We start from the raw sequence: 27,648 nt of genomic DNA on the forward strand, positions 1-27,648 counted from the left end.
GTGCGCGTTCCATCTGTGGTTTCACGCGCCAAGACAACCCTAGACTGACCGCCCCGGCAGAAAAGTTGAGAATCTCCATTCTCGTTTCGCGACGCTCCTACTTATCTACAACATTTTTGCGCGCCCACCATGTCCAAGTCTAAGATTGATACCCCCGAGAAGAAGCGCAAGCGCGACACCGAGGTTGCAGAAGACGCACCAAAGAAGTCCAAAAAATCCAAGAAAGCCGACAATGTCGAGGATGCGCCAGTCGATGCGACCGAGGTGAAGAAGGAAAAGAAGGACAAAAAGGATAAAAAATCCAAGAAGTCCAAGGACAATGTCGATACATCGGCCATCGACGACGCATTGGAAGATGCGAAGAAGGACAAGAAGGAAAAGAAATCCAAAAAGTCCAAAAAGTCCAAGGATGCCGATGCCTCTGAGGACGCGCCTGAGGCTGAGCTTATCGAAGAGATGAAATCTTCTGAGAACTTCATTAGTGTCAACGACGATGAGCCAATGCCCGATGCCACCGAAGACGCGCCTGCGAAGAAGGAAAAGAAGTCAAAGAAGGATAAGAAGGACAAGAAATCCAAGAAGAGCAAGGATGCTGCCACTTCCGAGGACACACCTATGGAAGACGCAGCTGAGGATGCCTCGGCAGAAACCAACGGAGTAGATGCCGAGTCCAAGGCTGAGAAGAAGGAAAAGAAAAAGGACAAGAAGGAGAAGAAGGACAAAAAAGAAAAGAAGGCAAAGAAGGCAGCGGAAGCAGCAACCAATGGAGAAACCTCGGCTGAGGAGCCCAAGGCTGAGGCCAATGGTGACGCCGCTGCAGAAAGCGCTGAAGTAGAAGTCGAGGGTGGTGAGGAGAGGGAGATAGAGGGAGAGGAAGCCCAAGCCGCAATTGAGGCTAACAAGGGCCGCTTCATCGTCTTTGTCGGTATGTCTTGTGTATGATCCACCTATCACGATCTGTCTAACGCGAGCTACCAGGCAACCTTCCCTACAGCGCTACGAAAGAGCAGATTGAGAAGCATTTCGAAAAGATCAAGCCCACCGAAGTCCGTCTCCGTACATACAAGGGCACAGAGAAGTTCATGGGCACGTGCTTCATCGAATTCGACCGCTACGACCGTATGGTGACGTGCTTGAAGAAGTACCACCACTCAGTCTTCCCAGACCCCAAGAAGAAGGAGGGCAGGAAGATCAACGTCGAGCTGAGGTAAGATTCCATTCGTGCATTCATTTCCCGCCACTATCACAATTCCGAAAGACCACCATACGAGAGATGAAGACACATACTAACTCCATATTACAGCGCAGGAGGTGGCGGCAACAGCGAAGCCCGCAAAACCAAGATTGCAGCGAAGAACGAGAAACTGCATGACGAGCGTGCCCGCGACCGTGTTAAGAAGACTGAAGTCGAAATGAAGCAGAGCGAGCGCAAGCAGAAGAAGGAAGCCAAGTCAGGCAAGAAGGGTGGTGACGATGCAGAGGCCGCTGAGCCGGAGCAACCCGACGAGGCTGCCACCTTTGGCATGAACCCTGCGCGTTTGGCTATGATGCAGGGGCCTGAGCGACCCCAGCACAGGTCAAGATATTAAGGGATGGTTTGGTAGGAACGTATGAGTCTAGGGGTTCATGTTTGAGTTGATTTGCTTAGAAATCTGTTTGTTGGCTATATGAGTGGACTTGTACACGATTTGGGTTCGCGGCTTGGCCTCGTCTCATGATACCATAGTTTTAGACTCTTGAAAAACGTCGAACTTATAATACTACAAGATACACACAGCTGCAAACAGGGAAACAAGGTGTTTGAGAGGCACGCACGCATTGCGATCAAAATACAGTGTGACTCTACAACGTTGTGCCTATATTCTAGCACTAGCACATTTATCGGATCATCAATGCTGCAAGGTGGTTTTGTGCAACCGCTTTTAGTTCAAATCATAAATTTTTAATCATGCAGCTCTATTGCTGGGTAAAATGGTAGTCTAAAGGAGTGACAAAGAATTGAAAGGTGACGTGGTTCCACCTCTATTAACAACGTTGCAATCATGAGGAACGATACATGTCTGAACTTTTGTGTGGCCATCGATCCCGTGGGCCTCAGTACTAGCTTCCGCCATACTGTAGTTTTCGAACTTAGTAACCACCGCCGTAGCCCTCCTTAGTGGTGCAGACTGTGGTTGTGCCAGTGGAGATGTAGGTGGTTGGCTTCTTCGCAGTTTCCGTAATGACGGCCGTGGCGGTCTTGGAGGATGTAATGGTCTCCTTAGCAGTGGAGACGCTAGTCTTGTAGGAAGTAGCGGTGGAGCTATGCAAATGTGAGCCAGAAGATTATCTTGGGCGAGGGTAGATAGGCACTTACACAAATGGCACGGTCTCGCACTTGGTAGACGACTTGACTTCGCTTTCCACAACGGTGTTGTAGATGGTTGTCACAGTCGAATAGGTTTTGGTGTCAAAGTGGGTAGTGTAGTCAGTCAAAGTTTTGGTGCTGGCACCAGTAGTGGTGTATGGGCAGGGCTCCGTAGTAGTGTGGAGCTTCTCGGTGACAGTGGTGACAGGAACGACTTCAGTCTTGGTAGACAACCAGGTAGTTTCGTACTCTCCGACACTGGAGGTCGTCCATGCAGCTATGAAGAGTTAATTCAAGACCATACAAAGCGGCGTTGGCATACATACATGCAGTGCAGGTTCCAGTCTCCTTCTCAGGGGGAGGAGCCTCATATCCGGAAGACTTAGCCGGTTGACCATAGCCGGGCAAAGCAGCAACCAGGGAAGCCGAAGCAACGAGGGTGACGAGGTTGTTGAAGAGCATTTTTGGCTAGAGATGAGAGTGATCTGGGCCGTGGGAAAGCGAGTGACGATGTGTATAGATATGAAAGGATGGACTATCGGATAGATCGTTGTAGACGCTGAAGGCTGATGATGATTTCGAAGGGGATCATAGATTCGCTTTATAGTTGAGCCCAGTACATCAAAGCTCGTATCTCCAGTGTATCATCTCGCGTTTCTTGTTGAGCGTTGGGCCAAAGAAGCAATGTCGTTCTCCCGCAGCATCCGGGTGATCGACAACGCGATCCGCAGTGCCTTGTACATCTCACGGTATGGCTTAGAGAGATAGGCACTGCGGAGAATGTACTGCATGAAAACTAAGAAGAGACAGGAATAGGCCAAGCATGCTGATGCGGGCCTAGATCACGTCGTGCCATGGGAGTATACATGCATGCAGTCAGGACTCCACCATGATCTTTTAGCCCCCCGGTTGCGAGGACTACCAGTGCCAACGTACTTGTTATGCATGCGTAAGCCTTGAAAATTTCTCTTAATGCGATAGACATCGAAATGTATCCCAGAGCGTTATGCGGTATGGAATGAATAATGACAAAGAAAAAAGTAGCCTGTTTCAGGGGATCAAACGGCCTATGAGTATTTTTGTGACATAGATGTACAACAGAGTATACAGCAGTATCTTGGGAGATTCCACGAAAGAGTGCGTGGTTGGAGGAACATGCCATACGTCATGCATGTTTGTCTGGTGTGTTTACTCATAGTTCCATGTAAGAATCCCAGGAGCCCGGAACCCGTTGTAGTGGCTGGAGTGGCTGAACGACATGGAACCGTAGGCTGATTCACTCGCTCTTGATTGGAAGCTACCGACTAGTTCGACGGAATATTCCTAGTGATGATCACTGCAGCGCTGCAGTTCAACATCGAGTCGTCTTGTCATCTAGATTCATTGCGGGGAATGATGCGTGGTACGATGCACGTGCGGCTGGAGCAATTCCGAATTCTCGATCGACGTTGTTGTTCGACAGCTAGCAATCTACGCGTCAGGTCGAGTGCGTTGTGCAGATGAGAGCTTGTTTGCAGATGGCAGGGAGATGTTGTGATGCACGACGAGGGTCCAGCCATTGTGGGGTTTCTGAGCGCACGGCCCGAGACCCACCGACCGCGGTTTCCATCACAACTTTTTTGTGATGCCCGCTGGCGAACACATCGCCTCTGCCATTGCCTCACGACCCCACCTCTCTGGCTAATAACTCAACCGTTCCGGGTATCTTCGCCATACTACCTCGATTATACGACGATCGGCAAGCGCAAATTCTAGCTCTTCGTCAGCAGAGACGCGCTCGGGGGTCCGCAACGAATTCGATATGCGACGCTAGTCCTGCAGTCACACGATAGATCGCCCCAGATTACTTGCAGCACGACTGTAGTAGTTGATGTGAACTCTCCATAAGACTCCGATCTCGAGAACGATGAGCCAACCAGCAGCTGCGCCGGCCAAACCGCCTACACGGGCGGCTGAACGCGCGTACGAAGGCACACCCGTCACATCTCCACGATCCCTACGCCAACTTTCGATATACTTCCTCGGGAGCGCCTGCCTACTGGCATCAACTGCAATAACGCGGAAGGCTGTGTGGAGACGGCAGCTTCGTGTTATGCCAAAGTTTTATGAAGCGAACACGAACCCGCATGAATACTTTAGTCCCTTCTCAGATGCCTGTCAGGCTCTGAACCTGGCAACGATGAACTGTGCCAGCGTCGGAATTATGGCACTAGGTGGTGCAATGTGGACCTTTGATATTGCCAACCTGAGAGAAGCTCGGGCAGTTCTACGGAGCCGCTTGAACTACGACCGAATCTACGAATCTGAAGATGATATACCAAATAGCATCAGCGAGATGATAATAGCCTCTGGCCAGATGCGAATAATAGAGGAGGACGAGAAGGATGATTCTAAGAAGAACCAATAACGACTGTAGACGTGTACGAGTACGATTGTAAGAATAGTGTATGCAATAAAAAGGCTGAGGGCACTACCAGCCGCGCATGGTAACACGGCTGCGGTAATCTCTCAATGCCTCATCGGATGAGCATTCGCACCCAAGGCACAGCATCCCGAGCCTAATGAACTACTCCGCCTCATGCCAAGTCAAGATTTTTCTGTACTATCAACGTGTCGTAGATCATATAGGCTGTTGGTGTTAATGCGTCACATGCAAACTGCCGCGCTGGAATGTGGGGGATGAACGCGCTATCCTTCGATCCAGCTATATAGAAGATACTCGATTAATGGCTTAGGAGATGGACGTTCAACAACTCCGAATTGCTTTCGGGTCGGTCCAAAGCTCAATAGGAGGGGTACACAGACATGTCTCACAATATGGGCTGAACGTGACATCGATGAGGGATGTCTCACTTCCAACATTCACTCACTCAGCCATGTCTCGGCTAAAGCGGGTCTTAACGGGCGATTTTCGCCAGACTTTGGAATTTGTGCTACTTGACTGCTGTTTGTTTTGACCTCATATTGGTGCCTAGAGCCATAACCCTGGTACACAATGGTCTACGAATAGCTTTCTTCTAGTACAAAATTGGAACAGCTGCATTGCTGCACACATGCAAGTTCACGTGTTCAAGTAGCTCCGTACTCGATCAACATGGCGAGTGCATACATTTGTGCTCATGTTCACGACTTATGACGTTAGCGCAAAGATAGGAACATTGGCTCAAACAAGGGCTTTTCCGTTGTGATCGTGCACCATAAGCTTACATGGCTTACTCTTTCACTAAGCTCCATCATCCTAGGGCTGAAAACCCATCACCTCAACGCACCACTTTAAGGTTGATTCCTCAGCGCGACTTGTTGTATATCTTTCCGCCCACCCAACAGATGTCGCCCAGCACACCTGGCAGGTAGTATTACCGGATGATCCATGGAAGCTCAGCAATCGGCATATTTCCAGGTTTCAAGAGTGCATTTGGGGATGGCATTCGACTTAACTTTCTCTTCATCATGAAGGCTTTCCATCTTCAACCTTGACACCTTTTTGCCCGTCTCTATTCGCTCTCCAAACACCCTCACCCCCCTCGAACCTCTCGAGCTTCCAGATTTCAGCTTTATCCTTCGTCTCCTCCAATGCTTCCTCACCAGCCCTCCATGCCGCCTGGCGGTGCGGTGACGATACTGCAATGACAATGCTCTCCTCGCCAATTGGACATTCACCCAACTTATGAATGATGGCGATCTTAGTGCATGAATGTTTTGTGAGGATTGATGTGGCGATCTTAAAGAGTGTGTTGATGGCAAGGGGAGCGTAAGAAGTGTAGGCCAAAGATGAAACAGGCTCTTTGTTAAAGGAGTCGCGAGTCGTGCCTATGAACAAGACAGTTGCGCCTGCGGATGGAGAGCGGACAAATTTTGTTGCTGACAAGGAGTCTAGATCGTACGGAGTGAGTTCGACATGGATGGTGTCTGTGGTCTTGGTCACAGGGTCTGACGGTATGTCCGGATTATAAGATTGGGGTTCTGTGGTTGCCATATTGGTGAGAAACCGGCGCTATATGCCTAGGTGTTGTCGGATGATTAGCTTGTACCCTTTCAGAATCTATATAAATACGCTACAATATAGAGCAGGAAGATACAACCCCCACCATTGCAGGTTGACTCCTGCCGCGTCATAGATATCGAGCTGTGTATGGGATTCACTTACTTTTAGCGAACTTGTTATACTAGCACAATCTCAGGATTTTCAGGATGTCGAATTCGAGTGTACTGGTCCCTGCCAAAAACGTGCTGGTGAAATGTCGAAGATGCCGTCATAGCGATAGCAGCGCGGGACATTATCTTAGCGCCGATCAACGACCTGCATCCTCACACGTGGAGCGTTAACTCCGGCCCCGCTCATACCATAGCTCTAGCTCGCGTCGAACGACTGCTTTCACTGCGAGCCAAGTCCGAGATTACTAGCCGTCTTGAACACCTTATTGCCTTGTTGCCTGAGTCCTCTGACTAGACATTCGCGCAACGTACACGAACGGGCCCCTGCATTCCTTCTATAGCCGCCAACGTCATTCGCTCCCCTGCTTGTCTCGACGCGCCGTGTTAGCCGAATACCTCTCGACCTACATTTCCAACACATACACGAAACCGCCTTCTATCCACGAACGAACGAAAGCCCTCGCGAACTTATATATATGGCGAGGGATGGTCCACAATACAGCATAAGACATAACCCAAGATGAGCGGGGACTGGGGGTATGGAGCTGTATTCAAGATATTCGTATGGGGCTACCTCGTGGGAGGGCTGACCCTTCTGCCCGCTGTACTTGTGGCCGTCTGGTTTCTGGGAACCAGCCCTGTTGGACAGGAAAGCACCACCGCCAATACAGAGGACGGGACAGCTTCAGGACAACGTAGGAAGTCAAATGGATCCACACACGGGAAGGACAGCGATAACGTGCATCTGGGTGTGGGCATAGATGATGAGATACTGGAGAAGCTAAAGGGCAGGACTCACGAGCCGGATGCATGTGCTGGATACTTTGCAGTATGCCGAGAGTACGTGCCAGGGGGTGTCAATGGCAAACCCCCAGATCGAACAACGCCAGCCGGGGCTGTAGTAGCCGTGGAAAGCCCGAGCGTATATCAATCCATATACAGAGGCATATTTGACAGAAACAAGACCACAAGTCCTTCGATAGAAGCAACGAATGCAAAGAACAAAAAGGCCCGCAACGTCTTCTATGTTGTCTTACGGTACGTTTATACATCCCAAACACGCGAAGTCGGACTAATGCAGAGCAGCCTTGGACACCTGATGTTATACGACAACGAGGATCAGCTTGAAGTACGACACGTCATATCGCTTGCGCATTACAAAGTAGATATATATGGAGGCGGAGAGCGCATACCAGAGGGCGAGCTATGGATCAAGCGAAACTGTATGCCTATACACTAGGATTTATGATTTTGTAATACTGATATGTCCAGGCATTCGACTAATCCGGCAGCTGGACAATAACGGCACGGATGCGGCGAAAGGCTTCTATTTGTTCTCCGACAACTGCTCTGAGAAGGAAGACTTTTACCACGCAATGCTAAACGCTCAGGAAAATCAGAAAGACCCCACGGATACAGACCATCCCTTTGTTCCACTCAAATTCGACACACCCGATCTTGTCAAGCTAGTGCAGCAGTTGCATGCCTCGGAAGAAAACCTCCATACTCGCTGGATCAATGCGCTGATTGGCCGAGTGTTCCTGGCTCTATACAAGACCTCGCAAGTCAAGGACTTTATCGCGAGTAAGATCAACAAGAAGATCGCGCGCGTCCCGAAGCCCGCTATCATTAGCAGTGTACAGCTACGTAAGGTCGACATGGGCACCCTCCCGCCTTTTATCACGAATCCCAAGCTCAAGGAGCTGACTGTCGATGGTGATCTTGTTGTGGAGGCAGATGTTAGCTACAAAGGCAACTTCCGCATCGAGATTTCGGCTACCGTTCGGATCGACCTGGGGACTCGATTCAAAGCTCGCGAGGTGACACTCGTGTTGGCTACTGTGTTAAAGAGGCTCGATGGTCATATCCTCATCAGAGTGAAACCTCCACCTAGTAACAGACTCTGGATGACGTTTGAGACACCACCTAAGATGGAGTTCTCACTTGAGCCAATCGTGAGTTCGCGTCAGATTACATATGGCGTTGTTCTCAGGGCTATCGAGGGCCGCATACGAGAAGTGGTGAACGAGACGTTGGTGTTGCCTAATTGGGATGACATGCCGTTTACCGATACTATCGCGCAGATCATAAGAGGCGGTATCTGGGAAGACAGTGCAAAGGAAGACGAGGAAGACACGGACAAGATCAAGCAGGATGAAGCCACACTTGAGACCGCGATTTCAGATGCTGAGAAGCTTGATGAAAAGGCCGACTTGGCAAGTGCGCACTTCTCTATTGCATCAAGCGTTGACTCAGAAGAGATTAGCACTGGTATATCTTCCTCGACGGATCACAAGTCTTCACCTTCGTCAGTGAGACCGCGGGCGATGCGGTCCTCATCGTCTGTCGCTCAGGTGAAGATTGACTCGTCGAATGCTTCTGCTGAGATTGCACATGACCGCACCATGACACCGACAAGTGTAAAATCACTTCCTGTCACATCGCCTACGAAGTCGCCCGTACGACCCAAGAGTGCGCGCAAGACAACGGAGTCATCAGAGAGTTCCTTAGAGGACACTTCTGCTGCATCAATATACGCAGAAAGCACTGCATCTGCACCGGTCCCAATCACAGAGCATTCGCGGACCAGGTCGAAAGAGCTAACCGCACAAGAGATCGCAGCAGCCGCGGCCGCCGCAGCAGGAGCAAACAATATGGCGACGAAGAAACAAACAATCAATCAGTCTCTCAACTCCGCCACAGCAGCGGCCAGGAACTGGCTCGCAGCCAAGCAGAACACCAAGCCCAACGCCAATACCAACAATAGACCACCGACATCTGAAGGCCCAAACCCAGATCATGACACATCGTCGTCGTCGTCTTTGGATGCCCGCCCGCAACTTCAGTCAAACCCCTCGATCTCCAAATCCCACACAGAACCCATGGGCAGAGGTCAGCCCCTCCCACCTCCGGGCACACCTCTCCCGCACCCTAAAAACGAGAAGAGACAGACCTGGGCCATCCCCGCCGCTGCCTCAAATACATTTGCTAATCTCACAAAACGGAAACCCGTCGCCCCTACTACCAACTCGCCTGTCGTTTCCAGCAAGAGATCAGTGGAGGACCTCATTGATAGCCCAAAAACATCGCTAGGTACAGCTTCCTTGGGTACGGCCTCCCTCCTACCAGCCGCGCATTTCCCAGACCAGGACGCTAGGACTGGCGGTGGTAATAATGCTGGAGAAGAAAACGATGGAGAGGATGTTTTCCGTGAGATGCGCAGAAGGAAGAGCAGTGCTGCTAGTAACGAACTAGCAACGCCGCCTCCACCGTTACCGAAACGCAGACAAAGACAGCCGAGCTTGAATCTTAGTGCGCATCAGAGGCGGGCGAGCCAGAATCAGAACCTGCAGCCTTTTGGCATGGGAGAGGAGTTGCTTGTCGTCGAGGCGCCGGTTGTCGATGGGAAGGATGATGAGGGGAGTAGGGAGAGAGGAAATATGTGATGAAACACTGGTTTGAACCGATAGCACAAACACTCTTCTTTGAACGATTTTGCAAAGACGTAACATGCCTATCGTGGGGGCATGGGACTTGTGATGGCTATGCTGTGACTCGTGGCAATGGCACGCTAGAGCGACGTTCTTGTCTTCCAACCATGCTCTTCTGTCGTTCCTGTACATGTGCGAGACTTATGTTTTCTGTCTATTTGTGCCTTTCAGTTCTTGGGTAGGAACGTCAAATTTTTTGAAATGCTAGTGACGGACAGTCTGCGACGATGCGATAAGCGTACATTTGAGAGGCGTGATATCGTTGACATGTGGGGCTTGGCAGTAATGTTTGGGAAGGCGTGACGAACAAGTGCTAGGTACAGGCTGAGAAAAGCTCGCTCCTTCTTGACAGGGGGAAATTTGTTGTTTGGCCTCTCAAACGATCAGATGCTCCCTGGTTCCTGTACGCTATAATATCAAGTTGACGGTACCGATCTTGGTACTTCCTTCTGCCCATCGCCACTCGTAGTGTTCTACATTCATGTGCTGACGAAGAATAACACGGTGCATACCTTCAGAAGTAAACACAACGAAGCTTTGATTGGTCACTTCGACGGAGCTAAAGTCGGTGCAACCCATCTGGTATCTTCTTTCGCCAATCTGGTTGACGATGCGATCTCCAGATCCGCTGAAAAGTTGTTTGCTCCATCCTCTTCTTTTGTGTATAGGCTTTCAGCTCCGAAGTCTATTTCCCTTTGCTTTTCTGTAGCGGCGTACCTCATGTACCGTCGCATCATCAACCCATCTTCGCATTGGAGAAATCCATCTCAGGATGCTGCTTCTTGAACTGCTCCAAGATATCCGCCTTCTTCTGCTCGTCACTTGTCGGCTTTCCTGCCTCCTTCTGTCTCTGGTCGAACATCATCTTCTCCACCATACCCCGTGTCTCCCCGTCGAGGTCGCCTAGTTTGCTGTTCTCGGGCTGGATCTTGGACGTGTCGATCTTTGGCGCGGTTGTGACTACGTGTGCCCACCACTCGAGCTGGTTCACCTTGTCGAGGTGGATGGAGATTTCCTTCTGCGACCCGACCGAGGCCAGTGTCCAGGTGGAGTCGTCGACGCGGATGGGATGAGGCAGCTCGCCCTGGAGAAGGCGTTAGTCAGCGCAGGCTATCTGCAGACAGGATAGGGAGCGACGAACGTCAATGAAGGGCTCCTGGCCCTTTATGCCGGCCTTGAGCTTGTTGCGGCCGATGTCGACGACCAGGTCCTTTCCCTTGTACTTGGCATCAATGGTGATTGTGATGTCGAGGTCCTTGATGGTCTGGTCCCATTTGTAGGGCAGCGCCGCCTGCTCGGCCAGCTCCTTTGCGCGCGCCTCGGCGTCGGCCTTGTTCTTCTCCTCGGGGGGTGGCGAGGCAGACATGGTGAATGGCTTGGTGGTGTTTTGCAAAGTTTCAGTGATTGCGAGGGGAGCGTGGGCGGGACACGATGACGCTCCTCCGCCGATCCATCGTTCGCAGCAGGACCGACGCAAGCGCAAGCTCCACCATGCGCCCTGCTTCACTCACCCTACCCCGGTCCACTCTAATAACGGACATGCTCCTCGGGCCTTGACATCCACGGGTCTAACCTCACTTCTATTGATAACGCGACGTCTCCTATCCTTCCACCCGCGCCGTAATGCTGTCCTAGGAACACCCGAGCTCTCCATTGCGACACATAGCCAGGACACCCGCAACCCACGGTAACACCAACGGCAACACATAGCCAGCGGCCCAACCGGGCAGCGATCTGTCTGAGCGACAGTATCCATAGCAACTCATGGCCAGCTCCTTTGAGAAGAGTGTCAAGGGTGGCACCAAGATCAAGGTAGCTATGCGCCTGCCCACCCTCCTCCCGTTCACGTCATTGGCACCCGTTGCGCCGTCACAGCAAACTAACAAGTCTCGCAGCTCGCAGCACCCAAATCCAAGTATGTCGAACACATCCTCGTCGCGACGCATGCCGGCGAAGCTGGTGTCGCTGAGATCTTCCGCGCCCTTACGAACCGATTGCGCGACTCGACATGGACCATCGTATTCAAGAGCTTGATCATCGTACATCTCATGATAAGAGAGGGAGAGCCCGAGGTTACGCTCAAGTTTCTGGCGCAAAACCCGCACAGAAAGCTGGCCATCAACCATTTTACAGAGGGTATGTCTTGAGATTTCGTCCCAAGCACACGTGTCCAGGCTCATGCACCTCTATCACGGACACAAATTGGGCAGCAAGCACGTCGCCCAATGTCCTGTGAGTTTGGGCGGATGTGGTTTGGCTCGCGACTAGAGGCGTATACAGAGTGCTAACATTGCGTGCAATAGTACAGACCCAGGGACATAACATCCGGACCTACTCCGAATACCTGCTACGTCGAGCGATCGAATATGGCGCCACCAAAGTCGACTACGTGCGCGGCGGCGAGGGGCGGCTTAAGCGGCTCACTGTAGAAAAAGGCCTTCTTCGTGAGGCAGAGAGTGTGCAGGATCAGATCAGATCATTGCTCAAGTGTCAGGTATGTGCAGCCATGTCCAACCACATCCCTTGCTGGTTTGACTTTGTATAGCCATTCGACGACGAACCAGAAAACGAGATTACCATGACAGCGTTCCGACTGCTCACGATGGATTTATTGGTGCTCTTCCACGTTATGAACGAGGGCACTATCAACATTCTCGGTGGGTTCAGCATACGTACTTGGGTTGCAGTGTACTAATTAGACAGAACACTATTTCGAACTATCCAAACCGGATGCAACGCGTGCCCTGGCAGTATATCGCACATTCGTCAAGCAGACTGAAGCTGTTGTTCAATACCTCAGCCTTGCAAGAGCGCACGAACACTCGACAAGACTGGAGATCCCCAAGATCAAGCATGCCCCTACCAGTCTAGCAGCATCTCTAGAAGAATATCTAAACGATAAGGACTTCGAGATCAACCGACGGCAGTACATCGCCGAGAAGGAAGCCAAGAAGAATGGTGGTAAGCCTACCAATGGCGCCAGCAAACCCATCGATTCGAAGCCCGTAGCTGCATCCTCGAATACTACTAGCAGTCAACCACCAGCGGCGCCGGCGAAACCTTCATCTAGCGCACCTCTAATTGATCTCTTTGCATCACTCGAGGACAACCAACAGACCATGGCCACGCAACCGATGATGCAGCAGTACCCCCAACAAACAGGCTTCCAAGTTCCACAGCAGACTGCGAATATGGGCTTTCCCCAACAGCAGCAGCCCTTTCCGATGCAGAACGGGCAGAGTACCAACCCATTTCAGATGCAACAGCAACCACAGGCGCCGCAGATGCAGGCACCTCAGATCCAACAACAATTTACAGGCGCGGGCTTCGGAGGCTATTCCCCGCAGCCTTTTGGCGTGCAGAACACCATGCCATCAATACCACAAGGTGGTATGCCTGATTACTCACAACAGCAGCAGATGCAGATTCCCACAATTGCCGAACCTCTGCAGCCACAACAAACATCAACAAATCCATTTCGACAGTCGATGTTACCTAGTGCCGAGCCCAAGATGCTTACCAGCCCTACCAGCACAGGTTCGCTCAACCGTTCATCCACGAATCCGTTTGCAAAACACAACACTGGGTTTTCACCACAATCGCAATCCCCCGTTAACTCTCCGCCTTACTCAATGTCACCCATCCAAGAATCACCATTTACTTCGATGCAGCAACAGCAACCCATGCAGCCGTTACAACCAACGCCTACAGGCACGAACCCATTTGCACGGCAGCCTTCTCCACAAAGTGCCGCACCTTCACAGGGTGGTTTGACAGTGCATGCGACGGGCAGTACCAATCCCTTCCGACAGAGCGCTTTCGTCAACCAGCAAACAGGTCAAGGCTGGCAAAATGCAGGTTCACAAGGTACAATGGGCGGGATGAGCTTGGACGCAGTACCTACAACAAGTGTCTTCCCACGACCTGGTCAGCAACAACAGCAGAACTTCCTTGGCTAGAATCGAACGGGTTGATGGGTCAGTGATGAGCTTTGGGATCTAAGAGGTCTAAAGGCTAGTTCGCGTGACACGCTTGAAGCTATTATTTTCATTGGAATGGCGTTTTAACTGCCTGCCGCTGTAATTATTACGTACTTGGTTGGACATAATCATGCCGCACTCCCAAAGCTGGGTGTGCGTACATCGGTCGCTATGAAGGAGCGTTGGAAGCCCGCTCAACCTCAGATGCTCGGAGGACAGACAGGGCTGTTTTGTGATAGATCATGTATCTGCGATCTGATAGTTTCGTTGGGCAGCTGGGAGGATTCAAGGAAGGAGGAGCCCCTTGCAAATGCAATACATAATTACTGTCGCACTAACGTGTTATGCTGCTTGTCGTATTTGAATCAACAGTTGACTATATCTCGAGTGTACGTCTAAATCAAGAGTTGCGTTAGTGGAGGTTACACAACCGCCGCTGCCGTCTTCATGAACGCAGGGGTAATAGAAGCCACGTGCCGACGCGTAACCGTAGATTTAGCGCGACTGCCGTCGGCTTCACTTCGTCAGACTTCAAATCCGCCACAACAACCCCGCTCGCTTCAAGTTGCATTATACAAACTGCAGCATGACCACGATAGCTGTCGTCTCTATTACCGACTCTCATGACAGTATTGATAAAGCACGGAGTTGCCCGCTCGCGCTTGCAAATTCGCATCTGCGTCTTCAACGATGAGACCCAACGGGTCTCTTGACGCTCCCATCGTCTTGGATGACGATGAACCGTCTAGCTATGTACCTCGTACCACAGTACGGCGGCAGAATCGTCAGACACTTGAACAAGATGGCATTGAGGAGGTATCCTATGCACGGGAAGCTGCAGCTGAATGGAAGCTAGCTGCCGCGAAGAGACAAGCAAAACAAAGGAATGCGAGGAATCTGGGCAACGACATGTCTGAGAGAGATGGCAATACAAGAGATAGCAATCTTGCAAAACAAGCGAGGGAAAAGACGTCGCCTGCAGAGCCTGCCGGCGTTGCTGACCTTGTAATCAACGAAGAAGCGGCAGCATTAGGAGGGATAACGCAACACGAAGCAAGTAATAGAGATGATCAACTTCCGGCAGATACAACACAAAAGCCGATATCGCAATCTAATACGCATCACGAAGCTGTGCTCCCCCAGCGAGCCAAGCCCCCTGGGCCTGCTCAACAAACCGGTCTGGACGAACCTTTTCTTATGGAATCCTCATATTTAGCTACCCCAGTGTATCGCTCACCATATGGGCCCCAACCGCCAGTCACAAAGCTACCGGAACCAAGCGTGGTACTCTCTGGGGCTGCACAACCTCTTTCCTGGCCGTTGGACATACTGGAAGCGAGGTCAGATCGAAGCGCTACGGCACCTGCAATCGCGAAAACCAACAGAAGTGTCATTGAGCCTACGTACAGCACGAATTCAACCCTCGCTACTTCGAGTGACGCGATTGCGCCCGTTTTGAGCCATGTTGAACCTCTACCTATGGAGCCAATCAGGGATGTTGCCGATAATCACCGTGAACGGACCCTCCTCCCTAATCGCGTAAACACGGCTTCTGTGCGCGACCACGCAGGACTGGATGGCGACGACAACAACATGGCAATTCCAGTGACTGTGAAAGCACCTAGCCCGGGCGTGTCAGCAATTCCGAAACTGCCACGGAACAAGAAAGCCATCAAATCAGTAAAACGGAGGAATGGTGGATTCTCCAAACCAAGTCTCCCTGTCAGGTTACCGCATCACCTTCCGCGTAATGAGAAAGAGACGCCAGAGGTTCTCTCAGATCGTCCTGATGCAGGCTTGAGCGACACGAGACTTGCGTCGCCTCTTATAACGCGTCAAAGCCAGAGCAAAGATCCACTAGGTGACATTAACATTGTCTTCGACACCGATCCTGTTTATGTTGAGCAAGAATCCATTCAAACTGAGAGACCCGAAGAACTCAACTTGATTCTAAACCCACCGACATTACTATCTCATCAGGAAACACGAGAAGTCGTACTAGAGCGTACCCTTAGCACTACCGTTCCGCTGTCTCGTGCCGCTACCCCTACTGTACAGCGTTCAGTTCAGGGGTCTGTAGAGTCAGGCGAAGCGTCTGGAGTATTGCCGCCGGATTCAGATACTATGCCAGCAAACACATCTAAAGCAGCATCGTTTGAAGTAATACAGAGTGGTAAAGCACAACCCAAAAACACAGGGGGGCTTGGCAAACATAGTGACGGTCAAGCAAGCACGGCTCTTCCGTTGCAGACAAACGTGCTTATCACTACTCGCTCGGCTGTAGAAGAGTGTTTGAAGCGTCATCTCGCGGAACGACATGAAGAACACGCATACCTGGTCTCGGTTAAGATGTTGCGTCAAAGGACTTTCCAAGAGCAGGAGCTTCGCGCTCAAAGCCGCAAGCAGAAGCGTCCACCAAAATCAACCTTACCACAGAGATACATACAGACCACTTCTCCTTTCCAGGACATGTCTCCGATACAAGTACCGTTCGACCGGAGCGCCAACACGAAACGTATGTTAGATATGAGTCAGGAAGTTTACGTCAAAGCCAAACCCAAAGACACAGTAACTAAATCTGGTTTGGCTGCGCCTCCAACAAAATACAAAAGCGACGCACCTATGATACCTCCCTTTAAGGAGTACGTTAGTTTAAGGAACAACATTCTCGCGGACAATGAGTCAAAGCTGCTCGCAACACCCTACTTCCAGGACGAGGACTATACCGGTCGCGAGATCTTGTTAGATACGCTTCCATATATCTACGAGATGACACATGACGAAAATGGCCCGTTGGACTTTCGCAAGGAGCAGTGTCGGTTCTATAAAGACGCTATAGAAGTCTTCCTGTCCGAGATAGGCATCGCGTGGAATGACATTTTGTATTGGTTGCTAGCACCAGAACGAAATATCACCCGGATCAACGATTTAGCACCTGGCAGTAAATACTTTGAAGCACATGTGCTTGAGCGATCGCGGTACGACATTGAAGAGTTCGAGCGAGATGGAGTACCAAAGAGAAACGTACTATTCAAACGGAATGATAGGAAATGGCGGGAGTTTTTGCCCCAGCTCAAAGAGCCTTCTACCAGTGCTCTGAGACTTGCGGCAACGGCTTGTGCAGCGGTTCTTCAAGAATGCGAGTTTAGCATCTGGTACCTTGCTCGACAATCGGAAGCCGTTCAAAACCATGTAGCGAAGAAGACTGCATGTGGACAAGCTGCCAAGCAATCCACTTATAAGGAGATGTTGTGCAGAGTTTGCCATCAGTGAGTTTGATTGTGTGATTTTTGGAGACGTAATTCTAACATTCTTGACAGACATAACTGCTTACTCCATGGCGAAATCAGACAAGCACCCGAAGACTCCTGGAAAACGGATTCTGAGGATGAGGATCGCGCCACACAAGCGACTGACGACACTAGTCGACGAGGCTCTGAGACCAAAAGAACTCCTCGCCGCATCTCGGCTTACGGCGGAGATGATACTGAAGACGAGCACGAAGAAGGCCCCTTGCCTGCACACTTTGACAACGATTCTGATATCGAGAGGGTCATCAACTACAAGTTGCCTGCAAACCCAGACGCCTTTAATACTTGTCCGAATTCCGAAATGATTGCATCTAAGGGCGCAAAACCGCCTCCCGGTAAATTTAATGCAAACTGGTGGCTACAGCAAGATATGACACAGCATTGGGAAAAGCGAAAGCCGTTCTTCCCATGTAAACATGAAGGCACTTGTGAGGAGGCGAAATGCCGGTGCTTCCGGGAGGGCATCAATTGTGAGAAGACGTGCAAATGTTCGCGGACATGCAATCGACGCTTTCCTGGTTGCAGTTGCACGATAGGACCTGGAAAACGCCCATGTTTTACCATCTCGTGCCTCTGCGCCAAATTTAACCGAGAGTGCGATGCAGACCTTTGCGGCGCTTGCGGAGCGTCTGAAGTCCTCGATCCAGTGAACCGATACAACGACGACGTGATTGAACGCAACTGTTGCAATGTTGCGATCCAAAGAGGTGTTCCTCGGAAGACGTTGCTGGGCCACTCCGAAGTGCACGGTTTTGGACTCTACATGGGCGAAGACATCAAAAGCGGCGATTACATTGGCGAATATACCGGTGAAGCTATCTCGGTCAAGGAAGGCGATCGGCGAGTCACCATATACGACTACCAGAAAACGATGTACCTGTTTCGGTTGAACTCAAGTGAGTCTTCAAATCAGACTAATTTGAATCAGATTGCTGACTCAATGGCTTAGAACAAGAAGTCGATGCCACGTATATGGGAAACAAGCTACGCTTTATCAACAATGCCGACGATAAGTACACAAATTGTAGCCCTAAGAACCTGCTCTGCAACACAGTTTTCCGCATTGCTCTCTTTGCAACCAGAGACATAAAGGCAGGCACCGAGCTCTACTTCAACTATAATTATCCCAAGGAGAAGACTGCGCAGTTCAAACAGCCGAATGCTAAGGCCGTCGCAGTCAAGCAAACAAAACAAAAAACGAAGAAGAGGCAGTCACTTACCAGCAGTCAGCCCATCGAGGATCGCTCACGTGTCCTGGCCGCCACAGCAAAGGCCAGAGAAGCTAAAGCTGCCAAGCGCGCAGCGGCCCAAGCCATGCTAGAATCCAGTGATGCGCAGGCTGCTACGAAAAGGCATTCTGGAACACTCAAAGCACGGAAGGCAGCGACCGGTGAGCCTGGACGCAAGATAGCGAAGAAATCCATGCGTGAAGCACTCAGCAGGGATGACTCTACATACACAGACACAGACACTGGCGTAGATGCGGAAGCAGAAGCAAGCGACCCCGAGATCCCCGCCGTCATTGAGTCGCAGAGTACTCAGACTAGTCAGTATGTTCAGGACACTGAAGAAGATAACGACGAATATGTCTTGACTACGCAAGAGGATGACGAAGAGGAAGATGTAACTGAGCCGGCCTCTGATAATGAGCAGGCGATTGTGCCAGACAGGGGTGTAGCCACGAGAACTCGTCGTGGGCCTGGCAGACCACGGAAGAGGATTTCAGACTTGGCGCCGGTGATTGCGGTGAAGGACAAGAAGACGAAAGCGAAGATGGGCGGTGCACGACCGGGTGCTGGCAGAAAGAGAAAGCGACCTATCATTACTAACAGTGATGATGAGTAAGACCTCTATGCCGGTGATGGGAGCACATACGGAGATGAAAGGGTGGGCGTGGTTTGAAGACCTTCTCTCATGCTTGTAGCGATTATTCTGTCGACAATACCCCAACCTGTACCCATTCATGGCGATGTCACAACTGAAGCACCAATCATTCTGGTGATGCAATAAATCGGGATGCTATGGTGAATGCATTACATATCCGCTCAACACACAAACCCAGATCAAGTTTGATCGACTACTGTTTTTTGCTACTTCCTAAGCTACACCAGTGTCATAGCATATGGTGCTTCGAAATATTTTTGCGGTTCTGCAACGTCATAGCTACATTTGTCTTCACTGCCTACCAAAGTTTAGTCCTACAACGTCCAGACCAGCCGTCGTACCAACATCTCGGGACGCGACCCGGAGAAGCGTTAAGCCAGGCCATCGGCTTATGATGAGGTAGCCGCACGCATCGCCTGTGTACGCGGTGCGGAGAAACGATATAATGTTAAGCGTTGCGACTATTGAACGCTTGGGTAGCGGGAGGGGAGGGGTGATGTCCGCGCGCGTGCCTTGATCGGATGACAATCTCAGCGTGCGCGCAATGATAAGAAGTCGTTGACAAACCTGATACTGCGTAATTGTGCATGCCTGACTGTTGAGACAAGCATTTACGGGATGGGTATCTTAAATGAGGGTTGGTTTTTGTTTTGGACGTATGGTGGCATGGCTTACAGTTCTTCCGATGGAATCGATGCGGCGGAGCATTAAGGTTTAGAGTGGGGATGGGAAACTTACTAGTGAGATGCTCAAGATAGATGTAACAGGAACGCGTGGAAAGCGATGTCGTGTCCCGGGCGCGATGCATCTCGCAAGACTTGAGATGGAGATACGGCTGTTGAGAATATGAATTATCTCACTCTCGTTCAGCTCGCTATTGTGAGACGGGTAAAGACAACTGATGATCGTCACGTGAGCCTCCACCCAATCTAGCTCGAGAAGCTTAGCAGCTTACCCTGTTCTGGCTGCACCACAGACCGTATGGAACCTCAACCGATATCGTCATAAAGGAATCATGTTTCCCTCATTTACCAAAGACTCTCCAGCAGAGTCATTGCTTTTTACCCTTTAGCCTCGATGCCCATTCGAAGCCGAACCTGGAAAATACCCGTGATGCGCCAAGCTGACCGGAGACCAAACCCACCTGCTACATTTAGCCTCTTAGCTCCGCAGTTAGCTCCACCCACTTGCTCACTAGAGGGACACAAAGCGACGGTTTAGTCTCGGCCAATCCTCGCGTCCACGCCGCAATGTCAAGCTGCGTGTGGTAGGCAGTTCGGCGCGTGTTCCTTTGTCCTCTTAGGGGGCAGGCTGTGGGAGGATAGGAGATGTCGCTCGACTCTGTTGTATTCGATAGTCTCAGGACAAAGAAGTAAGACAAAGGGGACAATCAATTTCCGGCGTCGCGCATGCCGCAACGAGGTCTGGATCCACCAGTCTGATTGGATACTGATGTCATATGCGCCTGGAGCGTGCACGACTTTCACATGCCAGAGACCGTCAGTGAGTGTCGTGCGGTGCAGCAACACGGACAACGGCCCCACTATGTGAATGGGCGCAAATGATGGCGCGCTTCACTTGCCCTTCAGCTTGCGTAACAAAGCTTGGAAACGTGGGAACCCGCTCCAAACCTCACCTTGTCATTTTTAGGCGTCTAGACTGTCCTTTCGCTGCTTGTTTAAACATTCGGAAAAATTAATTCGACGGATTTGTTGTTGAAATTGGGAAGTCGCTTTAGACAGTACTATTGCCGATATCCGCAACACGCATGCAGCTGGATCTGTTCATCATTCATCCAGTCTTACTCCTCATTCTCACCTGACGTCTTCCGACTCCGCTTTCCAACACCACGCCCATCCACCATCTGGGCACGTTACTAGCACATCACCACACCCACTTTTCGATCAACCTCTCGGTCTTATCTCACGTCTTACACATCTTCTCGGCGAAATGGATTGCATAGAGGCCATGGGCGCGCGACGAGCCATGTCGCTCATGTTCACCGTCCCGGAGCGCTTCGTAGGCTTCGCGCACATGGATCAGAAGACCTTCTTTGAACTCTCAGACTGGATCCTGGCAAACGTCGCATCACAAATTACTCCGGACATAAGTGTGGAAGAATCGCTCTTCATCTTCTTGGATATCGTGGCGCAAGGGAACAGCTTCAGTACTGTGGCGTATGGGTGGGATCATGACTTGGAGCTTACACAAGGGTATGTCATTCGACAAACACTGCTTGCGTTGAATTGGACTAGGAACTGACTGTCGCGGGTGTAGCATATTCCTAAACGTCCTTAACGCTCTCACAATCCTACGCGAGAGTAGGGAAATCGCCGATACGTGCCCGCCCTTTACACAAACCCGTAAGCGATGGGAAGTCGCTCGCAAATGGAACCAGAAACGATCTCGCATGGGCGCCAGTGGTGGCGTTGCCCGGATAGGCTACGACGAAATGTGCCGAGATGGTCTTGAGGTTGACCAAGAGTGCCTGAAAGAAGCCCTGATGGCGCTGAACAACTTCATCCATGAGAACGCGGACCACGATGAATCATGATTGCGTGCGCAATTCTGCCATTTCCTTTGTTTCTTTGCATCTGCTCCGGTGTTGATTTGGCGTTTGGGTAACGACTAGGGTAACGCATTGCACCGGTTGGGAAGGTTGAGCTTGGTGTTGACACGATCTTCTCTCGTTCTTGTTTCGTATGTACACATGTACTCTCTTTTGCAGATCAAATCGATCCCCGCTGGCCGTTTGACGCCGCTGCATTCGCCTTCAGATGTCTCGTGGATATGTCGTGACGTCTTCGATATCGTCTGCTCAGGCCAGGGCTACAGCTTCCACCGTACCTTTGCCCAACACACTCAGCCTGCCCCTCTTGATTCCTAGTGCGTCTTCAATCCTCGAATCGGGTTCTCCCTTGGCCTGTCTCATCATCGCCAATGTTATGACACCAGCATCCACATATGTTCTCCCTTGGAAACCTCTCCTACCTACGTCTCGCAACTCGTCTTCCGCCTGATCTGCTATCTTTTGTCTTGCCTCTAGTACTCGCAGTACAGGGTTGTTGCGCGGGTCTGGGAACGCGGACTGTGGTAGCGATTGCATCATGGTATCCGAGGGCAAATTGGGCGAGGTGTTACGACGAGGATCGAACTGCGATTGAGAGGAAGGCGAGTAGTGTGGGTTTGGTTGCACAGCACCGAGACTGCTCAATCGAGATGCGAAGGCAGGATCGCGCGCATCTTGTAAGACAGCTGGAGTTAAAATTAGTACTGTGTCGCCAATCCTCTTAAGACTGTAATATCACATACCTTCCGTCTTTTCTCCTGTAGCCTGCACCTCAGGATGTACAGTCGGTCCCCTTGTAGGAGCCTGTGCAGGTGCGGAAGGCGCGGGAGCCCGTTGTGTAGTACTTGTAGGAGCCCTGGTAGGGTATTGCCGTGCGGCAGAGCCAGCAGCCTTTGCGCCTTTAGAAGCCGAAGAGCCCATTATCGTTATTGAGGGGTATGTTGAATGTGGGGTTGTTGCAGAATGTTGAGATGCGTGGTGATAACGGGGGGAAAGATAAGATGCACGTATGGGACTTTGTGAAGCTCGGACCAACTCGATGATGTCGTGGAGATCTCCCGCGTCATGAAGGGGTTTACTACTTTGGGTGATGCTTGCGAAGTATTCAACGAATCGTAATTTTATTTCAGCAACATCGTCCCACGATAGTCTCAGGCAACAACGCTCTACGCTTAAAGAAGCTTTTCGTCTGCGCGGTAGTGCCCTGCGACCAAGAAAGCCAACTCCAACGCCTGCTTCTCGTTCAACCTGGGGTCGCAGTATGTTGTGTAGTTCAGACTCAGATCCTCATCCACCAAACCTTCACTTCCTCCGGTGCACTCTGTGACGGCATCGCCAGTGAGTTCTAGGTGCATACCACCAAGGAATGAGCCATGTTCCTTGTGGATCTTGAGTGCTGATGAAAGCTCGGAGAAGATGCTGTTGAAAGAGCGGGTCTTGATACCAGTAGGCGTGCTGCGCGTGTTGCTATTGATGTGTTAGCGATTGAAGCTTCTCAAATTGAAGGTCGACTTACCCATGCATAGGGTCACACTGCCACACTACAATGTGCCCACTGCTCTTGACAGCTTCAATGTGCGCACCAAGCATAGACTCAACCTTGTCCGCACCATAACGCGTGATCAACGTAATCTTGCCGATCTCCTTGTTTGGATTGACAATGTCAAGTAGCTCAACCAACTCATCGTTCTTCATGGATGGCCCAACCTTGATACCAATGGGGTTCTCAATACCACGGAAGTACTCCACATGGCCTCCATCGATCTGGCGAGTTCTGTCTCCAATCCAGATAAAATGAGCAGAGGTATTGTACCAGCCCTTGCCATCGTTTGATGGTTGCGAAGGCTTGTAACCAGCGGGATGTCTGAGCCTCCTTGTCAAGCTCTGTTCATACTCTAGCACAAGACCTTCGTGGCTGGTGAAGAGATCGACTGTTTGTAGCTGACCGGATGTATCCGCACCGATGGTCTTCATGAACCGTAGTGAGTCGGAGATGCTGTTTACAATCTTCGTGTACTTTGACTGCAGCTCTTCATCCCGAACATGACCAAGTTCCCAATCCAGAGGGTTATGCAAGTCAGCGATGCCACTTGCTAGCTGTCCACGAATGTAGTTCAGGGTCGTCGCAGAGTGGAAGTAAGCGCTGACCAACCTCTCGGGGTCAACTCTTCGGGAATCAGGATCATATCCGTTAAGAATATCGCCACGGAAGCTGGGAACCTCCTTGCCGTTCAGCATCTCAGTTGGGCTTGATCTGGGCTTAGCATATTGTCCGGCTATGCGGCCAATACGAATGACAGGCTTATTCGAACCCCAAATCAGAACCAAACTCATCTGCAACAGAAGCTTGATCTTTGCATCGATTGGGTTGTCTGCACAGTAAGAGAACAACTCGGCGCAGTCACCTCCTTGCAGCAAAAACGATTTTCCAAGTGCAGCATCGCGGAGACTAGCCTTGAGTCTGGCTATTTCTGTCGGAGTGACGATTGGTGGAAGACTTGATAGCTTGGTCAAGGCAGAAGACACTGCTGCTTGGTCTTCGTAGGTAACGACTTGCTTAATGGGTTTTGACCTCCAAGCTATACTTGTTAGTACATCGACACTAATATCCATGATGCTTTCTTACAGGCCGGCGACCATCCCTCAGATTCACCGTTCGCCTCAGCTTCTTGCTTTGGCCTTTCAGGCAGTTGTGTCGAGTTTGCGCTCATGGTGGGTTGAGATGACTGTGATTGTGGTTGGCCGCTGGCTGCTGCCATGAACTGGGAGACGTAATCGGTCAATTTTGCGTGTCCTTCGCTGTCCATAGTGTGATGCTTTCTCAGGTGATACACAGTTTTGGTGACTAAGTCAAGGTTGTCTAGGCGCGACACAAAAGACTAGCTTCGAGTCACTTGTTAATATGGCAATGCGGCAAGGATTCGCCTGCATAGAGACGTGAACAAAGGGCACAGGCACATGACTCAAGGGACAAAATCTGCAACGAAAAGCGGACTGCGCGCGCAATACTCAATGACGTAACGCGGCCGACTTACCTCGAATATGCTGATAGATGTAAAGCGACTACTCGATCGCTCTTGTGCTAGTTTTCTTTTGCAACATTATGTTCCGTGTTCGGGGTGTGTGTGCGCTCATAGTGTAGGATGCATGAATTAGAAAGATCAGCCAATGACGGCCACTCTTTTTTCCCATTGGCTACATTTCCATAATTCTTAGCTACCCCACACCCCGCAGCTCTCCAACCCACAATCGTCATTCCATCTATCTCTACCGACTGTGTAAGCTCTTGAGGCCACCACCTATTCCTTCAAATCTCCAAACCCATACCGCGTTACTACTAGTATCTAAAATGGCAGAGCCCCAACCTTCTGGTGTTCAGGAAGGCGCTGCCGACCCTCACGCACCCACCGGTACAGCTGAAGACCGCAAAGCCGCCGCTGCCCTCTCTACTCTCGATGCGCCACAAGAAGGCGACAACGGCTCCAAGAAGGAAATTGATGGGAAGGCACTAGACAAAGCGATGAAAGGTTTAAATGTCAAGGACAAGAAAGAAGGCGAGAAGAAGAACGTCAAGATTGAGGCCGCGGATGTTACTCTGCTGGTATGTCAACCTTGTGAAAGATGGATGAGAGAGTGACGAGCGAGTGCCATAAGTTAGCTACGCATGCACTGACATTAGCACGAACAGGTTAACGAACTCGAAGTCACGAAGCCAAAGGCGACGGAGCTGTTGCGCGCGCATGATGGCAACGCGGTGAAGGCTATGAGCGCATTTGTCATGGCGGCGCCTTGAGCGAGTACGTGAGAAACATGACCGCGACTATACCCAGAAAAATCTTTCATGATTGAGAATGCGCGTAGAGAGATGTTTGGGTATACATCTGAGTGTGAGACAAGAGCTGGAGGGATACACACGCTTCGTGGCTACAGTATGCAAGGGGACGATGAGCAAAGATTACCAATATAAGGAATGGATTGGGACATGAAGAGGAATTAGCGCAATGGTATCCCGGGTCAATAGCGCTCTAGAACAAGAATAAACGGGGCATTGGCGACAGAATAACGGCAAGAGTCGAATAGCGCTGACAAGATAATGTTAGACAGGAGAGAAGAAATCGATCAACTAAAAACTGGATTACGCGTACAGACCAAGATCCTCCTTGGCAATGATACTCCAAAAGTCAACCACAAATTCCCCACCTTCCTGCAACAGGATTGCAAACGCTTCGTGCTTCCCAATAGTCGACACCTCACATACTATGTACTCAACCACTAGCTTCCTGAGATCCTCAATCGTTCCATCGGGCTTCCTGTCCTCTCCATGGTCATACGCGTATCTAGCTAGATCTATCACATCGCCCACTCGTCGACTGTAAAGTCTGAACGGGAGAAGAGTTCGATGAAGCTTGTGTAGGGCCAGGCGCTTAAGTGGGTCAACGAGGCGCATGCAGGCGAAGGTATAGAGACGCGCGTGCGCTAGGAAGATGGGCGTGAAGTTCTGAGTGCGCTTAGAGTTTCGTTTAGGCAGAAAGTCGAGCTGTATTTGCGTTGGGGGCTCATTCTGCATGAGATACTGGCGTTCGCCGAAGCTTTGGCGCAGAGACTGAGTCTCTCGGGCAGCTTTTTCCCTAATCTTTGCTTCCCTTCTTGCTTTGAATGTTTTCAACCCCGTATATTGATTAAGACCAACAAGGGTTTCTGCTACTACCGCCGAACTACGTAGAGTCTCTTCAGCCTGTCCAGCCGCCAGAGTCTGTTCAGCCTCCAGAACTTCTAGTTCCAGCTCCTCTAACTCTGACTTTGTCGGTGACTGTGCGTCTTCGCCATTGCGGATAGTTCCGTTCATGCTGCGGTTCTCCACGGTTCTCTCATCCATGGTCCAGGAAGGCGGAGTGTAATCATTACGATAGGCGTACTCGACGAAGCGAGCAAAATCACATGCATCCATGTCAGGATACTCGACAGACCCCTCTTGCGACTGCACCATGCCATTGCTCACAAGCGCATGGAAATGCCATGAGGTTGCGGCGATTGCTTTAGAATGAACAACGAAGGCCTTCTTTTCTTTCCCAACATAGAACGTAAATAGTTTTGATTGGATAAGTCTATGTATTATCAGTTACGTAGTTAGATGAATAGTGCTGCGCACGTACTCCTCAAAGGAACATGTAGTTGATGGCTCGCCCATTTTTGGTACGTTTGATGGACTCTGTAGTACCTCTTAAACTAGCCATAATATGCGGTGATCAAGACTTTAAGCGCTTGATGCGGGGTCGTACAGCGCATACTTACACAGGCGATATGTGCGTGGTGTAGTACAAGATGATCCTGCTGCCTGTGGCGTCCAGACACGTCTTCCAGATGTGCAGCTGTCTGCACTGTGCCGCAAACGTCAAACAGATACTGTCACACATAACACAAGCCGATAGTCATTGGACAATCTCGTCAAAACGAAGGACAGCAGGATAAGTGCGCCTGGTAATACAGTAGTCGATAGATAATTTTAGCTCAATCCTGTCCTGAAGGTCTCTGAGACAGTTGATTGAGCGGAGGCCGAGCGAGCAGCTCGCGAGGTAAGGGACAAGGATTCGAACACTAAGATCAACAGATTGCCTGCGGTCGGTGATTGTAAGAGAGAGCCATCGTCAGAGTTCGGCGAAGATCTTCAGGACTTAGTCTTGAGTCACAGTATTGTAAGATAGCTGTCAGGCCTGGCTGATGATATATACTATCCTGCACCATGATCAGTAGTTCACTGATCATACGTACCTTTTTGGTTGCATAGCGTAGTGGTGCAGGGCTGCGTTCTGACAATAGCTTTGGCGTAATCATCAGTGTTCCATTGGTAAAATTATGCATCTTCATGTCTTCCATTTCCAATAAAACCATGTCTCTAGCGACAGCTAGAAAG

At 50.6% G+C, this 27,648-nt stretch overlaps 13 protein-coding genes across 13 annotated transcripts; 7 read left to right on the top strand and 6 right to left on the bottom strand.

Annotated features, from left to right (window-relative positions):
• Nucleotides 1-129: 129 nt before the first annotated feature.
• AA0111_g6836 (hypothetical protein) lies at nucleotides 130-1,589 on the top strand (the record flags this gene model as incomplete). The annotated part of the gene is made up of 3 exons (XM_028653102.1): nucleotides 130-925; nucleotides 979-1,207; nucleotides 1,304-1,589. The coding sequence occupies 3 exons, from the start codon at nucleotides 130-132 to the stop codon at nucleotides 1,587-1,589; spliced, it is 1,311 nt and encodes a 436-aa protein (XP_028505436.1).
• A 541-nt stretch (nucleotides 1,590-2,130) lies between these two features.
• AA0111_g6837 (hypothetical protein) lies at nucleotides 2,131-2,809 on the bottom strand (the record flags this gene model as incomplete). The annotated part of the gene is made up of 3 exons (XM_028653103.1): nucleotides 2,131-2,302; nucleotides 2,357-2,624; nucleotides 2,674-2,809. The coding sequence occupies 3 exons, from the start codon at nucleotides 2,807-2,809 to the stop codon at nucleotides 2,131-2,133; spliced, it is 576 nt and encodes a 191-aa protein (XP_028505435.1).
• Nucleotides 2,810-4,253: 1,444 nt separating this feature from the next.
• On the top strand, nucleotides 4,254-4,754 carry AA0111_g6838 (hypothetical protein; the record flags this gene model as incomplete). Its single annotated transcript, XM_028653104.1, has 1 exon — nucleotides 4,254-4,754. The coding sequence occupies one exon, from the start codon at nucleotides 4,254-4,256 to the stop codon at nucleotides 4,752-4,754; it is 501 nt and encodes a 166-aa protein (XP_028505442.1).
• Nucleotides 4,755-5,795: 1,041 nt separating this feature from the next.
• AA0111_g6839 (Molybdopterin synthase catalytic subunit) lies at nucleotides 5,796-6,323 on the bottom strand (the record flags this gene model as incomplete). The annotated part of the gene is made up of 1 exon (XM_028653105.1): nucleotides 5,796-6,323. One exon carries the CDS (start codon nucleotides 6,321-6,323, stop codon nucleotides 5,796-5,798), a length of 528 nt encoding a protein of 175 aa, XP_028505441.1.
• A 699-nt stretch (nucleotides 6,324-7,022) lies between these two features.
• On the top strand, nucleotides 7,023-9,948 carry AA0111_g6840 (hypothetical protein; the record flags this gene model as incomplete). Its single annotated transcript, XM_028653107.1, has 3 exons — nucleotides 7,023-7,540; nucleotides 7,589-7,725; nucleotides 7,775-9,948. The coding sequence occupies 3 exons, from the start codon at nucleotides 7,023-7,025 to the stop codon at nucleotides 9,946-9,948; spliced, it is 2,829 nt and encodes a 942-aa protein (XP_028505325.1).
• A 781-nt stretch (nucleotides 9,949-10,729) lies between these two features.
• Nucleotides 10,730-11,359, bottom strand: AA0111_g6841 (hypothetical protein; the record flags this gene model as incomplete). Its single annotated transcript, XM_028653108.1, has 2 exons — nucleotides 10,730-11,077; nucleotides 11,135-11,359. 2 exons carry the CDS (start codon nucleotides 11,357-11,359, stop codon nucleotides 10,730-10,732), a joined length of 573 nt encoding a protein of 190 aa, XP_028505326.1.
• Nucleotides 11,360-11,757: 398 nt separating this feature from the next.
• Nucleotides 11,758-13,952, top strand: AA0111_g6842 (hypothetical protein; the record flags this gene model as incomplete). Its single annotated transcript, XM_028653109.1, has 5 exons — nucleotides 11,758-11,805; nucleotides 11,889-12,129; nucleotides 12,297-12,487; nucleotides 12,539-12,650; nucleotides 12,697-13,952. The coding sequence occupies 5 exons, from the start codon at nucleotides 11,758-11,760 to the stop codon at nucleotides 13,950-13,952; spliced, it is 1,848 nt and encodes a 615-aa protein (XP_028505327.1).
• A 711-nt stretch (nucleotides 13,953-14,663) lies between these two features.
• On the top strand, nucleotides 14,664-19,129 carry AA0111_g6843 (hypothetical protein; the record flags this gene model as incomplete). Its single annotated transcript, XM_028653110.1, has 4 exons — nucleotides 14,664-17,242; nucleotides 17,294-17,694; nucleotides 17,890-18,180; nucleotides 18,234-19,129. 4 exons carry the CDS (start codon nucleotides 14,664-14,666, stop codon nucleotides 19,127-19,129), a joined length of 4,167 nt encoding a protein of 1,388 aa, XP_028505328.1.
• Nucleotides 19,130-21,136: 2,007 nt separating this feature from the next.
• Nucleotides 21,137-21,722, top strand: AA0111_g6844 (hypothetical protein; the record flags this gene model as incomplete). The annotated part of the gene is made up of 2 exons (XM_028653111.1): nucleotides 21,137-21,381; nucleotides 21,446-21,722. The coding sequence occupies 2 exons, from the start codon at nucleotides 21,137-21,139 to the stop codon at nucleotides 21,720-21,722; spliced, it is 522 nt and encodes a 173-aa protein (XP_028505329.1).
• Nucleotides 21,723-21,986: 264 nt separating this feature from the next.
• Nucleotides 21,987-22,658, bottom strand: AA0111_g6845 (hypothetical protein; the record flags this gene model as incomplete). The annotated part of the gene is made up of 2 exons (XM_028653112.1): nucleotides 21,987-22,423; nucleotides 22,481-22,658. 2 exons carry the CDS (start codon nucleotides 22,656-22,658, stop codon nucleotides 21,987-21,989), a joined length of 615 nt encoding a protein of 204 aa, XP_028505330.1.
• Nucleotides 22,659-22,909: 251 nt separating this feature from the next.
• AA0111_g6846 (Phospho-2-dehydro-3-deoxyheptonate aldolase) lies at nucleotides 22,910-24,544 on the bottom strand (the record flags this gene model as incomplete). Its single annotated transcript, XM_028653113.1, has 3 exons — nucleotides 22,910-23,204; nucleotides 23,254-24,316; nucleotides 24,364-24,544. The coding sequence occupies 3 exons, from the start codon at nucleotides 24,542-24,544 to the stop codon at nucleotides 22,910-22,912; spliced, it is 1,539 nt and encodes a 512-aa protein (XP_028505331.1).
• Nucleotides 24,545-25,086: 542 nt separating this feature from the next.
• AA0111_g6847 (hypothetical protein) lies at nucleotides 25,087-25,530 on the top strand (the record flags this gene model as incomplete). Its single annotated transcript, XM_028653114.1, has 2 exons — nucleotides 25,087-25,338; nucleotides 25,426-25,530. 2 exons carry the CDS (start codon nucleotides 25,087-25,089, stop codon nucleotides 25,528-25,530), a joined length of 357 nt encoding a protein of 118 aa, XP_028505531.1.
• A 342-nt stretch (nucleotides 25,531-25,872) lies between these two features.
• On the bottom strand, nucleotides 25,873-26,925 carry AA0111_g6848 (hypothetical protein; the record flags this gene model as incomplete). The annotated part of the gene is made up of 2 exons (XM_028653115.1): nucleotides 25,873-26,842; nucleotides 26,891-26,925. The coding sequence occupies 2 exons, from the start codon at nucleotides 26,923-26,925 to the stop codon at nucleotides 25,873-25,875; spliced, it is 1,005 nt and encodes a 334-aa protein (XP_028505332.1).
• Between the last annotated feature and the right edge of the window lie 723 nt (nucleotides 26,926-27,648).

Source organism: Alternaria arborescens (genome assembly GCF_004154835.1).
Source record: "Alternaria arborescens strain FERA 675 chromosome Unknown contig_15, whole genome shotgun sequence".
NCBI lineage: Eukaryota > Fungi > Ascomycota > Dothideomycetes > Pleosporales > Pleosporaceae > Alternaria > Alternaria arborescens.